The 23,522-nt window shown below is 26.7% G+C and overlaps 2 protein-coding genes and 1 long non-coding RNA gene across 6 annotated transcripts; 1 reads left to right on the forward strand and 2 right to left on the reverse strand.

Annotated features, from left to right (window-relative positions):
• LOC132948155 (uncharacterized) lies at positions 1–11,092 on the reverse strand. Its single transcript, XM_061018504.1, has 8 exons — positions 10,555–11,092; positions 7,539–7,636; positions 4,432–6,028; positions 3,399–3,457; positions 2,480–2,999; positions 1,520–1,683; positions 1,302–1,442; positions 1–496 (listed from the first exon to the last, which is right to left on the reverse strand). Exons 2-8 carry the CDS (start codon positions 7,629–7,631, stop codon positions 221–223), a joined length of 2,850 nt encoding a protein of 949 aa, XP_060874487.1. The 5' UTR covers positions 7,632–7,636; positions 10,555–11,092; the 3' UTR covers positions 1–220.
• A 300-nt stretch (positions 11,093–11,392) lies between these two features.
• Positions 11,393–14,055, reverse strand: LOC132948158 (uncharacterized). Of its 3 annotated transcripts, none has more exons than XR_009665002.1 (5): positions 13,802–14,050; positions 13,603–13,740; positions 13,312–13,529; positions 13,068–13,160; positions 11,393–11,705 (listed from the first exon to the last, which is right to left on the reverse strand). It is a non-coding gene; the product is annotated as an uncharacterized LOC132948158 (long non-coding RNA). The 3 variants fall into 3 exon arrangements; XR_009665001.1 differs by having other exon boundaries at positions 13,320–13,529; positions 13,802–14,047; XR_009665000.1 differs by having other exon boundaries at positions 13,068–13,529; positions 13,802–14,055.
• A 160-nt stretch (positions 14,056–14,215) lies between these two features.
• On the forward strand, positions 14,216–17,643 carry LOC132948157 (ring canal kelch homolog). 2 transcript variants are annotated; one of them, XM_061018506.1, is made up of 11 exons: positions 14,227–14,854; positions 14,921–15,073; positions 15,166–15,394; positions 15,473–15,648; positions 15,721–15,817; positions 15,928–16,084; positions 16,167–16,279; positions 16,340–16,639; positions 16,708–16,848; positions 16,914–17,169; positions 17,247–17,643. In XM_061018506.1, the coding sequence occupies exons 1-11, from the start codon at positions 14,829–14,831 to the stop codon at positions 17,429–17,431; spliced, it is 1,833 nt and encodes a 610-aa protein (XP_060874489.1). In that variant the 5' UTR covers positions 14,227–14,828; the 3' UTR covers positions 17,432–17,643. The 2 variants fall into 2 exon arrangements, with proteins under 2 accessions (XP_060874488.1, XP_060874489.1); XM_061018505.1 differs by having other exon boundaries at positions 14,216–14,854; positions 16,167–16,639.
• Positions 17,644–23,522: the final 5,879 nt, after the last annotated feature.

The raw sequence follows: 23,522 nt of genomic DNA on the forward strand, positions 1-23,522 counted from the left end.
TTTACTGTAACTTTATAACTCAAAAAACTCAACATTTAATGCTTTACATTAAAATTGGGTAATCATAATATTTTTTTAACTTTTATGGTAAATTAAATTTATATAGTATTAATCAACACTTATGCATATATAAATTAAATTCTTGTATTTATACTAATATAATAGCTTAGAGTAAAAAATGATTTAAACAGGAATTTAAAACTTCTTGCATTGAATGGACTCATGGTTCTGTATTCTCCTGGGACAACTGTTTCATTTTGGTATAAAATATATAATCTATCTCAAGCTTGACATGTTGTTTAATAGTTGTACTTTTGATATTTTTAAGCCTTTGTGTTACATATTCTCCATACAGTTGGTCTCCATCAAGTTCACATAACTTTTTGATTTTAAAAATCTGTGTTTTATTTGTCTTTGGTGGCAAATTTGTTCCATCAAAGTTTTGCGATTTAACAATTTCTATGAATTCTGAGTCATTTTCAACTTGATTAAATACCTAAAAAAATAAATTTATACATCAGAACATTAAAATTATAGAAAACATCGAGAAGACTATTTGAGATTATTATTTACCAATAATATGTTTAATGTTTATGTATACTAACTTTAGGGCATACTGACATAACCGCAAAAAAATTAAAATAACATGAACTACCTATTTATTATAAGTTTGTAGGTACCTAATTCCTTATACCTATAATATATTGTATTTTAATTAATGCACTAACTGATTATTTATATAACACAGGATATAAAAGTAAACTTATATCCAACATCACAATATAATCATAATTATTGTTGGCTACTATTCAATAGCGTGTTTATGCAGGCATATAGATTATAGGTATTCATTAAATTTTAAACATGAATACTTACATTTATTTTTATTTAATACTATTAACTTATATTTTTTTAATGATTTATTATTAATACTAATTTGCAATACAATTAAATATCTACACTCATTATTTAAATAAATATGTACTTATTGTAATAAAATTAATTTTTAATTTATATAATTATTACATTATTTTCTAGTAGGTATATACATTATTTTGTGTTTTTTTTCACAAAAATGTGACATCACAACAAAATACTTAAAAACTGTAGAATATTTATACATAATCAGTGGCAAGATTTAATCTTGCACTTCACAGAAAATTCACCCATAGACTTTGGAAGTTGGAATAGGAAAATCTTTCAAATTTCTAGATGTTTTAATCTGTTTGGTTTTGATAAATGGTTGAGATATAATATTTTTTATCAATACTATTATAAGACCAATAAATATAATTTATTACCAAATCATTGGTTGAAACATTTACAAAATTAATGTTTTCAGTCATCTTCTCCACAAGCGCATTTGATTGATGTGGAATAGTCATCAATGTGTTAGCCAAGTTATTTGATGATGTAATTTCACTATGAATCAGTTTAGCTGCCTAAATAATAAAATTACATACATAACTAATATGAAAGTAACAAAATAATATTAATAATGACTAAATTATATTAATACATTGGAGGCATTTGTCTTATCGTTTTTGTGTTCGTGTTGACTTTCAGTTTTATCAAGTAACAATATAGTATTTTTCATCATTGGATCTTCCCTACTTGTACTCGGTTCTTTCATTAAAAAACAATCACTGTTTTTGCTATCAATATCTTTAGAATATTTTGATTCTATAACAAATATAAATAATAATTAATTCCTTTCAAACTAATTTATCTTTTAAAAATTGTTTAAAACTCATTGTTAATTGCCATGGAGTATATTAGCTACACCATAAGTGCATCTTGGTCTTTTCGATTGCAAGGGATCAATATAAATTTAAAATACAAATTATTTTATTTTAATTTAAAATCTCAAATTGTATAGAAATCAATATTATGATCATATTTACAAAATCGAATTAAAAAATATTATCAAATGATAATTTGATAATATATGATAATTTAAGATGGTCAAGTTTTACTGAATAAATAAATAGATTAATGGTCAATATGACCACAATATATCATAATATATTATTAAACATAACAAATTTTAGTTTTATTTTAATACTGCTAATAATTTTGATCTGATAAGAATGTATTTAAGTCTAAATACCTAGATATGAAAATATTTTTTTAATAGAAGATACTATTTAAGTGCAGTTGTTTTGGCCATAATGCGACAAATGACAGGTTAATATGAGTGACATCCAACTATAATTGACATAAGACTGTATAATAAATAGGGTTACCTGACACCTGTTTTTCCTAACAAACATAATATAAATCAAATGGTTTTTTTTTTAAATTTTCTGGTTTACCAGAAGGATACAAAATTTGATTCCTGGTCGTGAATGTGTAAAAATTTAAAAAACACTTATGTATAAAAAATGTAGTTTAATCTTAAACAATGCTTTAACAATTAATATAAATCAAGTACAAACATTTCTTGATAAATACTAACATTATAATTTTATTTTATTACCTTTGGCGCAATCAGTATTGTTTAACCCATTTTTTTCTTTTGGTTTTAGGTTTAAACAATTTTTATCTGAAGAACAGCTTTCAACCAATTTTACTAATGAAGTTTTTTCCATTAAGACTTCTACCGGTTTTAATGATTGTAAAAAGTTCAAAAGAGTACTGTGTTCTATTGTACGGTTGTGTTCTCCACCAACAACAAACATAAAGCATGTAGAACAATAAGTTATAGGTCTATTGCTATCTAAGGGATGTTCTGTTTGATTGTGTTTGTCCCAGTTATATTTTTCTACAGCAATAAAATCACATACATCACAATAGTATGACAAAGTTGTCGTGACAAGATCTTCATATTGTCTCAGCTTTTTCAATAAACTCATTTTATGTTTGAAATAGTTAGTGTATTGTTGCCATTGTTTAATGTGATTTGGTATCATCAACTTCCTGTTTTCATTAGACTTATTACTGCCCTTTTGTACATCATCATTCAATTTTTCAAGGATATTATTGTTTACAAGAGACTTCTGAAAATTATATTGAATTAATTTACTATTAGAGTTGAATTAATTAATTTCTACACATAACTAAAAAATGGGAACTGTTACTATATTTATACAAACCCAACCCATTCAAAGTACAATCAATGTTAAAACACCTCGATTATTTTTTGATACTAATTAATTACCAACTATATAAAAACTTCAAATTAATCTAAATACAACTATATCATGTTATATACTTAAAAAATTAAAAATATTAAAATAAATCAATCAAAAGAAATGATTATGATTACAATTGTAATATAATGATTTATGATTATAACATAAACCAGAGTTGATTTTTCAAATATAATAAAAATATGGTAATATTACTTTCGGTTAAAAAAATGTCAGTATATATAATTTATAAAATTATAATTATACCTGAACTGTTTGAATATTATCTAAGATTGTTCTTCCATCAATATCAAGATTTATTGGACCTAAAATCAAACATTGTGGATCAATATTTCCTAACTTATTTTAAACAATAATTTATAAATTATGAATTGTTACACCACTAGCTAAGAATGTTCATTATAAAATACAGTAGAACCTTGATTATCCAAACTAATTGAGATTACACCTAGTTTGGAAACGTGAAAGTTTGGATACTGGAAATTTGATTTATATATTTAATATCTAACACGAAAATACATACATAATATGATAATATATGGATATTTATAATGTATTATTAATATTGAATTATTATATACATACCAACTACATGTCTACAATATTATGTGTACAAGCTTTACAATGCTTATTGATTTTTGGATACATAAATTGCATTTAATATTTGTTTGGATAATAGAGGGTTTGAATAACAGAGGTTCTACTGTAATATTCTTAACATTTATAATCAATGTATACAAAACAAAACTGGTGTAAGGAACATTTAGTTAAAGAGAAAATATTTACTAAATATCTTGCTACTTAAAACATGTACATGATACTAGATACATTACATAAATAACATATTCAGTAATAACTATTTACTAATATTTATCATTGAATACTTACTAATAGTTAAAAAATAAATTTAAAAATGTTAGATCTGAAAGATAATTGTTAATCTATGTGTCCCTACATTTGTATACATCACTTGAATAATACTAATATATGTTTTCTATTATTTGAATGACCTATTATTAATTATACTTTTTAATTTTAATAAAAATATAAAATTGAAAACAGATAAGTATATACTGGGTGATTGATTTAAAAACACTCTCAATAATATTCTAAAACTGAATAAGAAATTTAAAATGTATATTATTTAAAAAAAGTAAAAACTTTAAAAAAAACTGTTTTCAAAAATATTTTAAATTAACTCAAATCGTATAAAAATGTATTTTAAAAATATTAAAATGAATTTTTACTCTTAAAAGATTCAACTGTACATAGCACTTACTTTTATTTAATTGTACATTTTGAGTTTGGTCACTTTTACTTTTGATTTCATCATATTTTTGAGATATTGGAACATTCTGTATTATACTTGGTTCTATGGTTTGTATTACTACATGTTCAGTATGGTTAGTTGTACTTACATTTTTTATTTTTTCCTTTTTATTTTTATTTCTTTTTCTTTTTCTTTTTTTATTATTATTCTTCACAGCTTTTGGGATTACAAAACTCAAAATAATATGTTCACTTGTAACTAAGTGCCAATTATAGTCAGATAATGTCTCAAATTTAATTTTGCACTTGCGACATTTAAACGATTCTGTTTTAGAACATTTTATTGGTTTGTCAGTACTATGATAATGTATAAATTCAACTCTATTTGCATTTTTATTAAACTCTTTGAATATGTTTGCCATAAATATAGAAAAAATAGGAAATACTATAGTTTTCATATTCTTATGACATAGTGTAATATGATTGAGAATTGCAAATCTGTAACTATACATATATCTATTGCATTCATTACAAAAATATGAATAGTAATTATTAGTATCATAGCAGTTAGAGAGATGTGAATGTGAAATAATATGCAATATGTGCTGATTCATACTATTTGTAGATTGATTGCATACACCACAATCAAATGTTTTCACAGTTGTTTTATTTGATTTTGTGAAATCATATGTGTACTTACATTCTAACAAATGTGATACTATAATTTTACTGTTCCAAATTAATGAAGCACCACATAATTTACAAAGACCACGATATTGACTGATATTTTGAAATCTTGTTAATATTATGTTTGGCAATTTTAGTGAATTATTTGTTAATACATTTTGAACATCTGATAAATTACTCTCATTATTTTGATTCAATTCTTCTGATAATTTTATTTTTTTTGAGTTTATCTTAGTTTTTGAGCATAATTCATCAAAGCACTTTAATGTCGTATGTTCTAAGCTTAATAAATGATAATCAATCATTTCATGGCTAGATAAAAATGTAACCCTACAAAACCTGCAATAATATTCAATAGGAATTTTTATTGCATTATTTAATAATTTAACATCTGTATGAATTGGCGTTTCTGCAAAATTTTTACAATGAGAACAGAAGTATAAAGGTTTTAGATTATCTGCTAGATATCGTTTCATTACTTCAGCCATTAAAGTTGACATACTAAAAACATCACCATTATATAAATGTTGGTCCATGTTATGTTTAATTAATAACTCTTTTGGTCCATACAATAATAGTTTGCATATTTTTTCGCAACAGACATATGAATACAAATTTTTAATTTTGTGACAATTCGCCATATGAGGTAATGACATAATATGACATTTCCAATCATTAAATTTAAATGTTTTAAAAAAACACACAAGGCATTCAAACTTATTTATTTGCTTATACTGATTTAAATTCATTTTTGAGTCTATTTTATCCCATTGTTCAACGTTGTCCAATAATTTACTAATATCATTGTGTAAATGTATTTGAGTGATTGTATTACACATAGAACAATCTTCACAATTAGTATTATTCCGTGGTTTGACTTGGTCGTTTATATATTTTCCAAAAGTTTCATAATTTAAAATCTGAAAAATTATTTATAACTTATAGAAAATATGAATTTAAAAAAAAAGGAGAATTTTCTCTCCTGTGTAGAAAGTTTAGACTATTTAGAGCAGCAGTTACCAACCAGTGGTCCACTGAATAATTTGAACATTATTTGCAATTTTATTTTATTTACCTTCCAGCTGGACTGTGTTATATAATAACCATTATGTATACAAATATTGTATTATGTCACCGTGTTTAGGTTCAGTTTGGTAAACGGCAAAAAAGAATGAAAGCGTAACAATGTAATTATCATTATCACATGTTATAAATAGAATACATAATATAAAGTTTAAGTGGTCTGTAGAATTTAGAGGTACGAGAGGTCCATAAGGTTGGTGATCGTTGGTTTAGAGTGCACCTAGTTATTGAATTTGAAGATACATAATTGTGTACGTAAAAAGTCAATACTAACAGAGGAGATGAATGGGATCACTCGTGAGCATCTAGTTTTAAGGATAGTTTATCAGTAATTTTATACCCATAAAATGTAGGTCATCTATAATATTAATCATATTTAGAATTTTCAGCAGTACGATTCGATTTTACAATAATGTGTACCTGTCAAAAATGCTTTAATCGTCAACTGAAAATGTAATACAAGATCTTAGTAATCTTACATATGTTGTTCTTTTAGCAATTTAAAAATATTAATTTGTTTTTATAAGCGTTTGAAGTTTAAATTTTGACAAAATTGGATATACAGACTTGTCTCCTTGAATGATTTATCATTGAATTCCAATTCAACACATCCATTACTCTGATTTACTCAATAATGAGGTCATAGTAGGTCAATAATGAGTCAGGTAGACTGAACTTTTACTGTACAAGCAGAGCTGTTACCTACTTTACCACTTTTTACTATTATTTCTATAACTAGATTTTACCAAAAATATCACAATCGGGTACCTTATAAGTCAATATTAACATACCTACCGGCTACCGTATTGGTATAAATATTTTGAAAATCATATCATGTCTAGAAAATGATAGTATAAATATTTGGTTGAAAATTCAAGTCACTACGATTAGTCCTTTCTGAATAACAACAAGCAACATAATTCATTTTAATGAGAACTGGTGTTTAGTTAATATTCCTATATTGCCCAAAATTGCTTGTTCATTTTACCAAATTAATAAGAAAAGTACTAAGAATTTCTTGCTTTTGGCTCTCCAAGGAACAATCTAGATCAGATTCACACACCAGAAATCAACCACAAAATTGGAGACTGAAGCATTAAGATTTCCTGAATCAAAACATAATGACAAATAAAAATATATAGATCTAAAGACATTATTGAAAAAAAAAATTGGTTAGGTTATCAAGCTTTTATCTAAAAATGATTAATAAATAGGTATGTATTAAAATAAAACACATCAATAAATGCATTTTAAGGAATTGGTAAATATATTTATCGACATTTTTAAGTTTTAATAGGGATTTATAATATGTAAATAGCCAATAGGTATTATTTAATACCAAATTACCTTTGTTTGTTTCTCAAAGTACACACGCTCTGCATCAGCATAATACGATTTATTGAGCCACACTTTTTCTTGAGCTAAAATCTCCAACGTCATTTCATCTAAAAAAAATATGTATAAACTTTAAAAAAAAAATCAACGAATCTAATACAAGTAAATACTATTAGGTTTTTGTAAAATGTAAATTAATAACTTTACTATTTATAAATATTTATAAAAGAAATACATTTTTTAACCCAACATTTCTAGAGACTATTTTAAAGTTCAGTAGGTACATCAGGGTGGTCCTTATTTTTCAACTTTAAAATTTTGTTTACAGTGCCTACGCAAATTGTTGTATAATATACAAAATAAATAATATTTGCAAAATGTTGACTTATTAATCAACCTCTTTCCATGCCTCAAAGGGGTTAAAGATTGAAAAATAGGAGTATTTTTTTGGATTTTTCTGTTTATTACAATAAATATTAAAGCTAAAAAAAAATTATAAGACACAAATTATATATTCCACAATTTCCCATAAAAAAGATAACCAGTATTATCTTAATCAAAACCTGTAGTAAAATAAATTACTTGAATATAATATAATTAATTATAATAATTCATAATTATAAAATCATACATATTAAATGTAGTGCATTATAATTTATAATATTTTACTTTTATAAGATGACTAGCTGATCCCGTGAACTTCGTTGCACAGCAACCAATAATTATTATTGTAATAGCTTCTAAATTTATTATTTGTTATAATTTACTATTTATTATTATATATTTTTGTATTGTTTTATTATCATTATTATACTTATTATTCTGTAATTATTATCTTATATATATTTAATTATGTCATTGAATTAATTATTTTAAATTATGTATTATTGTATTATGTTAAACTGTTGAATAGGGCCCAGCCCGTTAACAAATAAATAAATAAATAAACCCGTGGCAACCATTTATAAACAAAAATGTCCATCAGAAATCTCAAAATCTCTGTTTGACCACCTCCGGGGTTGGTCCTCTTCCTTTTTGAATTAGCCTATCTTCTGCCCAGAGGTCTAATCTATCTCTGAACCAAATGATCCTGTGCATTTTGTTGCCCGACAACCAATAATTATTATTATAATGGCAACCATGGCAACCAAAGGACACACAGATAGACAGACAAGCATTCATTTTTATACAATATAGACCATACAACTATATACAACTTTGAGGTTTATCTAATATTGAAATGCTCGTTACAACAAAGAGACGAGCGAACAAAGAGCAGTCATACTTTTATCACAGTTATCCATAGCAGAACCAGGTTAATAAATGAACTAAATTACATGGAAATTAATACATTATAAAAATTGTATGTACTAAATACTTATCTATTTAAATATGATTTTGATCACACAATAATTGATCTTACAATAATGTTTTTTTTTGTCTGTCATCACTCATCAACTTTTAGGACAGCAAAAATGCTTAGATTTAGGTTAGGTGCTCAACAGTATCTTGTGTGATAGGAAAGTGAATCTAGTTGGTACTTTGAGGAGGTCAAAAGTAAAAAATTCCTAATAATTTTCGAAAGCGCAGGGAAAAAGAAAAGCAAAATTTTTGTAAGTACTCCATTTTTTTTAAGTTTCCACAAACAATAACTGTATTGTTATAAATGACCTTGTATTACATTTTTTATTTTTTGAAAGCGACAAATTATTCACCGACAATAATTTAAAAAAAAAACTTAAATCGAAATATTCTGATGTCTATAAATAGCTCAAAATGAGTCGAAATATTTTGAAAGTTGTATGGTGTATATTAAATGCTATTATAAACATTCAGTAATAATTTAATGTAACTATTACGGTAAATTTTTTTTAGAGTTACACAAAAAAGGCAAAAACCTAAATCAAAAACTGATTTTGCTTAAAAGTTCCCGTTTTTTTATTTATCTCGACACTTATGGAGACAACTGGGAATTTTTAACTTTGACTTCCCACATGCACCAACTAGATTCACATTCCTACCAGAAAAGTTACTTAAGTTGAAAATTGATTCATTATTTCGACTATTTATCGTGTACCGACACAAAAAAAAAACATCATTGTAAAATCAATACATTCATACTTATTCTAAAATATGTACGTATTCCTATATACACAATACTTTTGATATTTCACGGAAATGCTGCATGTTTACAATAAAAATGTTCAGTGACACGTCACTACGTTAGTTAATGAACGAATCAACAAAATGTACAAGGTTCAAATGGGCAAACTCTGCTTTTAGATATAATATTAAACATTTAAACCACCGTGGAGCTCTTTTTTGTTAACTTAGCTATATAGCTGGATTTTACGATTTTAAGAATGATATCATATTTTATTATTTGTGCAAGTATGCTGTATGAATGTACGAATATCAGTGAGACAGTAGTCAGTAATCCAAATAATAATAATAATAATAATAATCCAAACAGTCGACTGGTTTTTGAGTTTTAGGGACTAGCGGGACTAACGGACAGCTATTCATTTTTATACATTATATAGATAATAACAAATCACTATTTGAGTCTATTTCACCAAGTTGCAGGACGAATGACGATATACCTAGCTATGCATAAAAATAGGTAGGTACCCGCCCCACATGGCCACATCACATAACCCGAAAAACGAGCCGTAAGCCCCCAATGTCTATATCTGTGGTAATCCCGTACCACTTTAATCTTTTTTTCTATGCCCGTAACTGAATAGAGCATACCAAAAACCTTAAGCAAAACATTAAAAATAATAATGTAGGTACCCATTGCTATTAGCTGCAATAAAATCATACCTACTCATTAATTGCTGGAGTAGGTGACAGGTAATACAAACTACCTATCTCAAACTCAGCGGATGAAGATCGCCGATGGGAAAAAACTAAAAAAGCACAAAATGTGTTAACCTAACCTAAAAATATAATTGGTATAGGAAATCGCTAAATTTTTATATTATGCTATTTTTGTCATAATTACAAATACAGACGTAATACTTACATAATACAGATCCAATCAAACGAGTATAATTTTCAGGGAAAAAAAATTCACAATATTAATTAAGTGTCTGCCAGTTTTTCGGTCTTCGGTATTAACTATTAAGTACTATATTAACTATTGATGTCTGCCGAACTGGCGGTTGGCGACATGTCGATATGCACGATTTGTTAAATTTGCGGCGTGACAAAAACAGAAAGCTAAAATTTGTTCCTTCGAACACAGAATGAATCAACAATTTCAAGTACTTACTACGGATTACGAAGCCCTAATCATATATAAAAGATATAATTGCCTTAATGGCCGAGTGAACCACTTTATTAGTTTTAAGTCTTTAAACGATTATATAGCAGCAACACGAAAAAGTGTGAAATATATTTCGTCAATGATAATAGATAAAGAATTTGGCGCGTAATTTTAATCAAATCCAACACATGTTTGGCAAAGCATCCGTCTAAAATCCTGTCGCGCGCGCGTTACAAAAACAGAAAATCACGGTATGGAATCCCCTTAGATATATCTTAAATCATGGATAGTACCGCAATACTGCATGTTATGTTGCCTATGTAATTATTAAAGGGTCCTACTAATAGATGAAGAAATATTATTTATTATTTAAGTACACAAAAAATTAAGAACATCTATAAATCCTAATACGAGTCAAAATATTTTATAATGTATATAAAATGATGAAATAAACATTTGGGAAAAATAGCAAGTACTTTTTTAATGTGTACATATTACATACACACAAAAAGAAAAAATCATTGAAAAATCAAAAAATTCATCATTATACACGGAATCTAAAAGATATAATTTAAATAGTAAATTATAGATACAATTTGACTGATATATTGCAATAAAATTAACTTTAAAGCTTATTTTTATTATTTGAAAATAGTCAGCATAAATTATAAAAAAAAACAAAAATATATAAAACAATATATGTCATCATAATTTATACAAAAATATGTTCATATTACTACTAAAAATGAGTACTTCTGTATGCTGATTAATTATAATGATGTGGTCTATCAACAACCACTTCACCATAAATGTGTACTTCATTTCTTGATAATATCTCCATGGTCCAAGTATTGGTGTTCGGGTTGTAAATTTCTACAGTATTAACAATAGATGATTCTCTTTCTCCGCTAAAAACATACAATAAACCATCTAGGTAATATGGCTACTACTATAATATCAAAATGTAATTTAAATTCAATATATAATTAAAGTTAGCTCTAAAATAATTTTTATTTTAGTCACCATGCTTGTATCGGGAGAAATACATATCAGCTACAGACGACCAAACTTCATCACTTGGTCTATAAACCTCAACATTTTTAAGATTTTTTCCATTGAAGCCACGTTCAGAAATACATATTTTTCTAACGTTAAAAAACACTCATTGGCTCATAAATTCAATGACAATTTGTGGGTTTCTAAATAGGCTTTTTAAGCGATATTTTTGGATGGTTAAATGAGTTGAGATGCAGGGGAAGAATAGAAATTTTATTTAAGTATTTCAGAATAAATTGATATTAGATAAATAAATAAATATACATATTTACCAATTTGATGATAATAATAAATGAATTAATGTTGAGTTTGAAATTATGATTTTTTATTTTGGGTCACCAAAAGTAAGATGTTAGGGTCACACTTATAAAAGGTTATAAACTGCAACTGTAGAGCCTAGACCAGTGGTTTTCAAACTGGGTGCCGCATGCATTCACCGAGTGTGCCGTGGTCTTATAAAAAACTTCAACTATTTGTCCAAGAATAAAATTATAAAAATAAAATTAATAAAAATTTGTTGGCCCATCCATCAAGCACACATTTCCAATTAAATGTATATAATTATAATTCAAAACAATTTTGTTCATCTAATTATTTAGTGCAAAAAAAAAAGATCAGTCAAATTTTTTGAGGAGCTTGGTGTTCTGTTTAATAAGTTTGAAAACCACTGGTCTAGACACCAACGGTACTGTACAGTAGAGCGATACTCACTTCCCCATCTTTTTAAGAGGACGCTACACCCACATGTGTTGTTTCCATCTTACAAATGTATACCCTAGCAAAAACTGTTTTGCGCGGGAAAGAACCGAGAGGCTACAATCATAATTAAGAAACGAGATTTTCACCACATAAAAGAGAGAACTTTAGCTGTGCAACGTTATTTTTATTTTTTTGATATCATTTATATGAAAAAAGTTTTTCAAGTTTGAAAAACACAAACAATAATGGTTAAACAGTAAGAACTTTTTTCATATAAGTGATATCAAAAAAATAAAAACAACGTTGCACAGCCAAAGTTTTCCTTTTTATGTGGTGAAAATCTCGTTTCTTAGTTATGACAGTAGCTTTCTCTGTTCTTTCCCGCGCAAAACCGTTTTTTTTCCATGTTGTACATTTGTAAGACGGAGATGACGCATGCGGGTATAGCGTCCTCTTAAGTTGATTTTCCATTTTCCATTTAAAATATTAAAAATTATAATTTGCAGTTTGCTTACTTTTTCTTCAAATGGAACAGCATTTAACAATGATTTTAATGGAGGAAATAAGTTTCACCAAATCTTCAGAAATCTTTGCCTTTAGCTACTTCTCTGGAAATAATAATTATTATTATTCCCCCAAAACAAGCTTATGCTTAAAGGGGAGTTGCAAACTTGTGTTCTACATTTCTTTGCATATATTAGTGCAAATTTATATTGTTTTTGTTGAAAATAAATTATTATTTTTATAATAATTAATTACCTACTTACTCTAATATAGAGAATTAAATTATGTTTATCATACAAAAAATCTTGTTTAATATATTCTTCAGAACTCGACAACAATCCCATACAGTAGTGTAAGTCAACAAATGCTTTGATATCAATACAATTTGATGCATCCAGTTGTTTCTGTAAAAACTCAGCACATGCACTACTTACATAATGTAATTGTAAGATATTTGCAGCTGGTAACAACCCCTTAGAAATCAACAATAATTCACATTATGATATGTTGTTTTAAGTTTATATCAAATCAAATATTTAATTATACCTGATCATTTTCTTTTGTGACCATAATTTCTCTAGTATAGATATAATCTACTAATAGCTGTAAAATAGTGGAATTCTTATGCCAATAACAGTTTTGCCATCTTCAGCTTCAAATTTAACATCGCATAAGACTTCATTTCTAAATACAAAAATGTAAGTGATATTTATTTTGAATGAAGGTGAAATAACTGTCAACGTACTTGAGTAGAAATTGTAAATCTTCTAGTATTCTTACAGAGTGAGAGTCATTTCTAAAATTAATTGGTTCATATTTATTTGATTTCAGAACTTGCTTAATGCTTTAGATTATTTTCACAAGATGGATGGTGTCCATTTCTTCTGAATATGTAATCTCTAAATAATGAATATACTCAATACTCATAGACTGATAGCAGATAGACTCATTACTCATAGACGGAGCACGGACTTAGTTCCAGCGGGCCCACTTGAGCGCGCTGTTCGACTATTACTTAATTACTGCACACATGCGCAATAGAATTTCCGGTTGGGCGTTCGGTTATAATTGAGTTTTAACAATTATTGTATGATAATGGATTGATGAATAATAATATTTAAAATTTTTATAGTTTCTGAATGAATAATATATTCATTTATTGAATATAATATGATTTATTATTAATCAATTATTATGGTAATTATGATTTTATAAATAATATGTATTTTTAATTTTGTGTTTCAATAATGTATTGTATAAATGCGAATAAACATATTTTATGTTGTCAGAAATGACAACATTGCTATGAAGATGGCGCACTGCGCAGTACAAGAGTACAACTTTACTGGTACAACCATTGTTCTATGGTACTAGTTTGGTGTCCTTATTTTAGTCTTCATGGATCGATCAATAATTTTTTGATATTCTTATCAGTCATCATCGATAAGTGATAACATAAATTCGAAAAATCACTGTCTAGAAAGTGTCCATTGTTAGAAAATGTGGAATATGGATCTTAATTTATAATTATTATTTATTTAATAGATACTTCTACATGTTTATTGTTTTTTGTTACTTCATAACTGTTATAGTTGTTAATTTAATAACCTAATCATTTGTTGATGAATTTAGTACCTATAGCGTTTCAACAAAATAACTTATTTTCGAATTTAGAATGATGCCATGACCTTTTCTATTTTAGCCTAGGTACTGCAACTATGTGTGAATGAACTAAGGATTTTTAAACTTAAGTTCTCACTGTGGCTTTCAATATGGAAAGCGATAACCTTTTAACAGGGTAAGTTTTGAGATGATCTGTGCTACTTATTCTTATTTATTAATGTCAAATTATTATTATGTTTAGAGGGATGGGTTTATTATTACGATATGCAAGTCAGAATTCATTGGATGAAAGTTCTCAAAAACAAGTACCAAGGTCAGGGAGACGTGAACGAACTCCATATAGAAATAGCTCTCATACAGTTCGTGCATTTGAAGTTCTACAATCTTTGCGAAGGTATATTGTATTGTTGTGAGAGATTTCAACTTTTAGTCTTTAGATAAATAAATATTAGGTAGTATAATTGTTGTAACATATTTTTGTTTTAGAGATGAAGTTTTTTGTGATATTAAATTAGAAACGGATGATAATACAGTAGTATTTGGACACAAAGTTGTTTTAGCATCTGCTAGTCCTTATTTCCATGCTATGTTCACGAGTTTTGAGGAGAGCAGTAAAGATCATGTAATTATTAGAGAATTGGATTCTACAGCATTAAAACTCCTAGTAGATTTTATTTATACTGCCCAAATAATGGTCAGTGAAGAAAATGTACAGGTATAATCATATTTATTTTTTATGAACATTGAAAACTAATTTAAATGCACTATTTTTAATTTATCATTTTATTTTAAGGTATTATTGCCAGCAGCAAATCTCTTACAATTACACGATGTACAAGATGCATGTTGTGATTTTTTACAATCACAACTGCACCCTACAAATTGTCTTGGTATCAAAGCATTTGCCGATTTACATGGCTGTATGGAACTATTGTCTAGTTCTGAATCATATATTCAACAACACTTTTCGTATGATATATTATTTATTTGTATGATAGTGTATGGAAATTGTATTAATTATTGTTATATTTTGATACTTAGAGAAGTGGTTGAAGGTGACGAGTTCCTATCCTTATCATCCGAACAAGTAGTTAAGTTAATCTCCAGTGATGAACTCACAGTTCCATCTGAAGAAAAAGTAGGTTTTAAAGAAATTGTTACATATAAATATAATACATCCGATAAAAGATTAATGGTTCATTTTATTTAATCTAATGATTATTATTTAACTCCTTAAATTTCTTTTAGGTATTTGAATGTGTTATTTGTTGGGTTAATTATGAATCAAGTTGTAGAAAAGATATGTTGCCTAAATTAATGGAGCATGTTCGTTTGCCTTTAGCATCAAAAGAATATTTACTTAAGAGAGTTGAAGAGGAACCTCTTCTTAAAAATAGTCTTGAATGTATGTTTTTTTCTTTGATGTCCCTATTTAAAAGGCTACTATTGATATAAATTATAATTTAATATTCCTCTAATATTTTTAGGCAAAGACTATATAATTGAAGCTTTAAATTTTCATTTACTCAAGTCTGAACAGCCTGGTACTATTCCAAAAACCATTCGTACCAAGCCTAGACAACCTGTTGGTTTACCTAAAGTAACTTTTTCTTGTGATTTATTTAGTTTTAAAATTAATATATCCATTTATACATTACAGATAATACTAGTGGTTGGTGGACAAGCGCCTAAAGCCATTCGAAGTGTAGAATGGTATGACCCAGCAACCAATCGATGGCAGTCTGGACCTGAAATGAGTACGCGCCGTTGTAGAGCTGGCCTAGCTGTATTAAAAGATCGTCGTGTATTTGCTGTGGGTGGTTTTAATGGTTCATTAAGGGTTCGTACAGTTGATATGCTTGATTTGTCATCACCATCACCTTGTTGGGTACCAACAGTTGCCATGTTAGCTAGACGAGGAACTTTAGGAGTGGCTGTATTAGATAATTGTATATATGCTGTAAGTTACCTATATTGAAATATGTCTTATTTCATGTTATAAACTGTAAATAATATAATCAATGTTAGGTTGGTGGGTTTGATGGCACTAGTGGTTTAAATAGTGCAGAAGTTTTTGACTGCAGCACTCAAGAATGGAGAATGGTATCTAGTATGTCAACCAGAAGAAGTAGTGTTGGTGTTGGAGTCCTTAATAATCTTTTATATGCGGTAAATTAATATTTTATTTTGTTATTTTAAATTTGTAAAGTATTTGTTTGAATTCAATCGAGTAGGTAGGAGGTTATGATGGATTATCAAGGCAGTGTTTAAAATCTGTTGAATGTTATCATCCCAGTACTGATACATGGACTCCAGTCGCAGAAATGTGTGTACGTCGCAGTGGCGCTGGTGTAGGAATCTTAGACGGTGTAATGTATGCTGTCGGTGGTCATGATGGACCTGAAGTTCGTAATAGTGTTGAAGCATATAGACCAAGTACTGGAGTTTGGACTTCTATTGCTGATATGCATATGTGTCGAAGAAATGCTGGTAAGTAAAATAATTTTTAATTTTCTTTTAGCAATTGTTTTTAAGAAACATTAAATTTAAATTATGTCCTAATATAGGAGTAATTGCATTAGATGGGTTATTATATGTTGTGGGCGGTGATGATGGAGCTTCTAATTTGGCTTCCATTGAAATTTACAATCCCAACACCAATACATGGTCCATGTTAACAGCCTCTATGAATATTGGCCGAAGTTATGCCGGAGTGGTAGTCATTGATAAGCCTCCACATTTTAATAATTAAATGGTATACAGGTGTATTATTGTTAAATTATCTAGTTTAGGTAATGTGAATATTTTGTTATAATGTTTATACATAATTTAAGTTAACAGAATAAAATAGAATCAAATTAGTAAGCCATGTAGTTAATTAAATTATAATATGAATATTAATATGTAAAAGTTTATTAATGTTTTTTCATACAATTTGATAATATACAATCAAACATGTTTTTACTTTAATAATTTATATTAAACCCTAAGTTAAGGTTAGGTACTAGTTGGTACTTATTGGTACATTCGTACTATTACCGGCCGACAAAGTTAGTACGATAACCAAAAAATACTTTTGAATATACTTTTTATGATGATAATAATATCAATAATATGATTATGAATACAATCGTCAAAAAGGTACTATATATAAAGTAGGGACTCGTGGCGTCGCACATAGGAAATAGTGAAGCTAGATCTCAAGCGCTTATCATATGTCTGTGATATTGCTGGTTGGCAAAACATTTCATTAATTATACAAAATGTATTAAGAATAACATCATTTTTTATGGTAAAATAAAATAATAAATGTAAAATATTATTTTATTTTTTTGAAAAACAACAGGTATAGAAATAAAAAACTACAATACAACATAAATCATAATTAATATCTACCATATAAAATACCAGACAACCAGGCTTCAGCTGATGGCAGTAGTTTGCTGTCTAGTACTTTATCAAAATTTGTGGTATTTATACTCTATGGTATAATTCAGTTAGTTGCATGATAACATTAATAACTCTTATCTTACATCATTATTTGTAATTTGTATGTATTTTGATTTTGAACTTTTTACAATAATCAGTTACCAAGTCAGTTATAGTTTACGGAAGAGTGTGAAATGTAAAAATTAAATTGGAAATTTGGAACTTTGCACTGTGCAATATATATATGTGAAATACTACGAACAAAGATAAATTAGCTTTTATGCTTATGGCTTCGAACAGAGATATTTTGAGTAATATAGATTCTAACCAAATAACTGAACTATTGAAAAACAAGAATAAATTACTTCTTACAGAACTTAGTTAACTTAGTTATTAAGGTTAATATACGTGTTAATAATGAGTAATTCTCAGTTACATGTATTGAGTAGTATAGATTCTAACCAAATAACTGAACTATTGAAAAACAAGAATAAATTATTTCTTACAGAACTTAGTTAACTTAGTTATTAAGGTTAATATACGTGTTAATAATGAGTAATTCTCAGTTACATGTATTGATGTATTAAAAATGTAATTATTATTACCTAATTTAATATTATCTAATTAAGAAACTAAAAATTGATAATTGTGGAGAAAACTGTCAATTATTTTTATACAGTTAAGAAAAGGCAATATACTATGAACAGTTTGAGAAATATTAAAATGTATACATATAAAATGTTTATATCATTAAAAGAACGTTTAAATACCATTCAGAATGTTAATATTTTTATTGATTACAACATTTTTAAGGATATTTTCTGTATCTGCGGAAACAGGTTACACTTTATCACTGATTACCCTGTAAATATTTTTCAATTCTGTTTACGGGACATTAAACTAGACTAATGGATCATACATTTCTATGACTTATAACTTTTTTAACTCATGTATATTGCGTATGCGCAACACAACTTCATTTATTTCAAATAGAAACCCTGTTATTTTGGATTGCTCGTTTTTTAAAATAGTTTTGATCTACCAACTTGTATTCTAAACCCAAAATCGACAAAATTAAAGCTAGGTACAATTAAAAAAAAAAAATTAATTAATTTACTAAATTTGATTATTTCCTTCTAAACACCATTATATAATCAAACTTGTTATAAATTAATTACTTTTTATGAATTACTATTTTATTTTATTATTACACATACCTAATGAAATTACATAATTTATTATTAAAACATGTATTTTAAGAAAACAAAATTCTAAATTTCTAATTAATTTTTTTAACAATTTATAATTTGCAATTGAATTTATAGAAATTACAAACATAAATTATTTGATAAATTGTTGGAAAGTCCCTCATTGTCTAGAGTGCATGCCTCAAATCTAAGTAGGTAAACATTTATTTAATTTCTAATTGTGTGTTTTTTCGTTCCATCAGAATTATTATTATTGAAACAATAATGAGCATTGGTCTTTCTATTTTTGTTATCTACCTATAGGTATAATTTTATGATATTATAATATCATTTGGCATTTATTTTCATATTAAGTATTATACAACTCATTATCAGGGTCATGTGATCTTAGCAGTTCAACGTTTTCTGTTCGTTATTGTCAATATTATAAAGCAAGTAACAGTTTAAAATTTGGTAAAATAAAAAGTTTTTTTTTTTTATATTTAGAGTTTATACAATCTGTAAAAAAAGTACAATAAGCATAAATTATGTTTTTGTTAAAATTATAATATACGTAGTAGCTTGAGTATCTTGAGGGAAGAACCAACCAGCTAAGGCACTTCGGTGTGAATTAAAATAAAAATGTAATTAGTGAAGTTAACGAGAAATGTAATTTAAATAAATATGTATAATGTAACAAGTAATACAATTTTTACCCTACACTGTGCATAATCATTTAAGAGCGTGATAATCAAATTCTTTCTCTGATTTTTTTATAATAATTATTCTAAGTTTGAGAATAACAATTATTTTCATAATGATTAATAGTACATCAATACACAATGATAAATTTAATTTGTTGTTGTTTTTTTTTTTTTTAAATTAAATACTTTACCATTTTGATTATATTATATAAATGTATAGCTGTATAGGGATGTATGGGGCCAGTATATACAATTAAACTGATGCAGATCCACAGAGGTAAGCATTCATTGTATTATATTTGGTATAGATTTTTGAAAATATGCATATTTTGGCTCTCCCTTTTTAAATGGCTAATTGTTATATAAAAGTTGTTATAAGTGTAGTACTTAATACTTATAATTACATATGAATGTACCCACATATTTGGATGTACTTGTACATCTGTAAATTGACATAACAATCTGTCTTCCAATAAACCTAAAAATCAACATGCGAATATTGCTTCCTGATATTTTATGTGACTTGGTGACATTCAAATTGATTTCTACCATTCCATGTTTTTATTACCCTAACATAACCTAACTATGAATATAATTTTAAAAATTTGCACTAACACTACAAGTCAAAAATAAAAAAGATTTAGAGTAATCTAAAAAAAATATTTGATCTAATTGTAGAAATATAGACTCATAGCAAGTATAGGCAAACATAAAAATATTGACAATTGTTATAATCTGCCAAATCTGACTATAATAATGATATTTATTTCTGGGAGGTTACAGTATTACTGTTATTTAAAATTTAAATAAAATATGGTTTTTGATTAAAAAACAATATTGAAATAATTATTCTATTTGGAAACCAATTTCAAATATTGGAAGAAACGATAACTGAACTTGTATAATAAAGAAAAGTAAATTTTCACCCTGTTCAAAAAAATTTAAATAAATCATCAAATCAAAATTAAATTTTTATTATAATATCTAAAATTTTCAACAATTATGTGGTTTTATATAAAAATTGAGTCACTTTAAAAAAAAAAATATTTTATGTTATTGAGTCACTATTATAGGGCTAGAATAAACAATTTATTAGCGTTATTAGTACTTATTTATTAACTTATTTTAAGCCAATTCGAGTTTTTTATAAGGTACCAACATTTAAGCAGGCCACTTTTTCTTCATAATAGTAAATACATATATCTTTTGTGTGTAAGGTATGGTATGGGGTGGAACTGTTGAAAGGTTGTATATCATACAATATTTTAATGAACCAACTCAAATTATTAGTTAACAACTTTTTGCCTTTTGATATAGATATTAATTAGGTGCCAACATTTAACCAAATCAGGGCCGTCCTGGAAATTTTCGGAGCTCAGGGCAGAGTAAAATTGCGGGGCATAAAATGTCATCAGTTGGCAGTTGCATATACCTATTATTAATTATTATGATGTATACAATATAGGGCCCAGGGCTTAAAAATATAGTAACTTGTACTTACAACTAGGGTTTCAAAATTTCATTTCCATGAAAAATAAAAATAAAATGTTTATTATATCTAAAAGTTTATAGTCGTCAAATTCCAAATGAACATTTTTAAAAGTTTGTTTGCCGTATGAAACAAAGAAAATATGTGACATATTTACATATAATTTATAAGTTGTTTAACAAATCTATAATATAACAAATTTAAACATTGCCTTTTAACTCTTAAGTTACAAACTCATAAACCAACTCAACATCATAACATATTGTTGAGAGGCATGGCTCTGCAAATGCATATTATACTATATTATATTCACAATGTATATAGACATAAACCACTCTTATAACAGTCGTGAATCGTGACCTTTTACAATATACAAAATATGATCTAAGTATTAAATAAAAGAGTCCAGAGCACCTTCACATAATCACATCACTCAGTCACATACACACACACATATACGACTTGTGTACACCTAATAATTACTTAAAATATACACTATTATTTCATTTACTGGTTGAAATTGACTTCAACTTTATTTCAAACCATTATCTTTTGGATCACTGACGGTCTGCACACAACAATATATCAAAACTCATAAAAAAGATGTTTTTACTCTCAAAATAATGCTAGGAATATTTATCAGCATTACATATAGAATATATACAAATATGAAATAATAAATCAACAAAAATAATATGTTTCTCTTTATTTCTAAGTGTGTAATCAATATATTATTTACCAAATCATTTATAACCAAACACGTTTAAAAGAAGAGAAAATATTTTTCATAATTTCATTAAAATATTTCAAGAAGAGTAAAATTTTCAATTTTGAAATATTTCAATTGAAAAATTTCAAATTCAGAACCCTACTTACAACAATATATGAATAAATAAATAAACAACACGTCATATACTGATATAATTAAACTTAAGAGGACGTTATACCCGCATGTGTTGTCTCCGTCTTACAAGTGCGTAACATAGAAAATTTTACGCTCAGCAAAACATGTGTAGTTAATTTTAAAATTAGAGTAATTTACCTCTTATAAAATCTAAAGGTAAGATTATTATCTATGCAACCTCATGGGCTTTTTAGTATATTTTAATTTTAAAGCGAGTTATGAGTATTTTAAGATGTATAAAAAAATTACAATTTTAAAATACTCATAACTCGCGTTAAAATTAAAATATAATAAAAAACCCATGAGGTTGCCTAGATAATAATCTTACCTTTAGATTTTATAAGAGGTCAATTCACTCTAAATTTTAAATTAACAGAGCTACACGTGTTTTTCTGAGCGTAAAATTTGCTATGTTACGCACTTGTAAGACGGAGACAACACATGCGGGTATAACGTCCTCTTAATATTGCCAATATAGGTAGGTAAGTACCTAATAATATTGATAAATTAATAAGTCAATAAATATATAGTGCCTAACTACTAAGTTGTATTTACCTAATACAATATAAAAATGTATTATAAATTACCCTCCTATGTCTTAAATCAGCAAGTGTGCCAATAATATCATAATATTTTAGTTGATCACCAATTTATTTTTCCATAAATATTATAGCTAAGTTTTTTGGAGACAGAGTGCTTCAAAAATAGTTTTTTTACAATTTTCAACTTTAAAAATTGAATTTTAATATTTAAAATTAGATATATTCATTTTACGTCAACTAATATAAGTAGGTAGGTAGTAAACAACTATTGAATGTATAAAAATATATAAATGATTTATAGGTATTCTTTTTTCATCATCGAGTTGACTTTTAGATTATTCTGAGCGGAGCATAAATGTATTGATTTTACAACGACGTGTGTGTTATTTTTTTATATTTATTTTTTTTTTTTTGTGCGTCATCACTTTTTAGGACAGTAAAAGTGCTTAGATTTTCTTCAACAGTGTCTTTTCTGATAGGAAAGTGAATCTAGTTGGTACTTTTAATTTTATTTTTTCAGGCGCTTTTGAAAACTATTGGGAATATTAAATCAAAGCATTTTAAAATATAAATGTTTTACATACTTAT

Source organism: Metopolophium dirhodum, chromosome 7 (assembly GCF_019925205.1).
Source record: "Metopolophium dirhodum isolate CAU chromosome 7, ASM1992520v1, whole genome shotgun sequence".
Lineage (NCBI taxonomy): Eukaryota > Metazoa > Arthropoda > Insecta > Hemiptera > Aphididae > Metopolophium > Metopolophium dirhodum.

Bases quoted from the DNA above. Each gene is read 5' to 3' on its own strand.
- LOC132948155 (XM_061018504.1), bottom strand. From the start codon at position 7,631: ATGACGTTGGAGATTTTAGCTCAAGAAAAAGTGTGGCTCAATAAATCG. The intron at 3,000-3,398 runs GTATAATTATAA...TATAATTTTCAG, and splicing joins ATAATATTCAAACAGTTCAG to AAGTCTCTTGTAAACAATAA. The intron at 1,684-2,479 runs GTAATAAAATAA...TATTTGTTATAG, and splicing joins CAATACTGATTGCGCCAAAG to AATCAAAATATTCTAAAGAT.
- LOC132948157 (XM_061018505.1), top strand. From the start codon at position 14,829: ATGGAAAGCGATAACCTTTTAACAGG. The intron at 16,085-16,166 runs GTATGTTTTTTT...TAATATTTTTAG, and splicing joins TCTTAAAAATAGTCTTGAAT to GCAAAGACTATATAATTGAA. The intron at 17,170-17,246 runs GTAAGTAAAATA...GTCCTAATATAG, and splicing joins TATGTGTCGAAGAAATGCTG to GAGTAATTGCATTAGATGGG.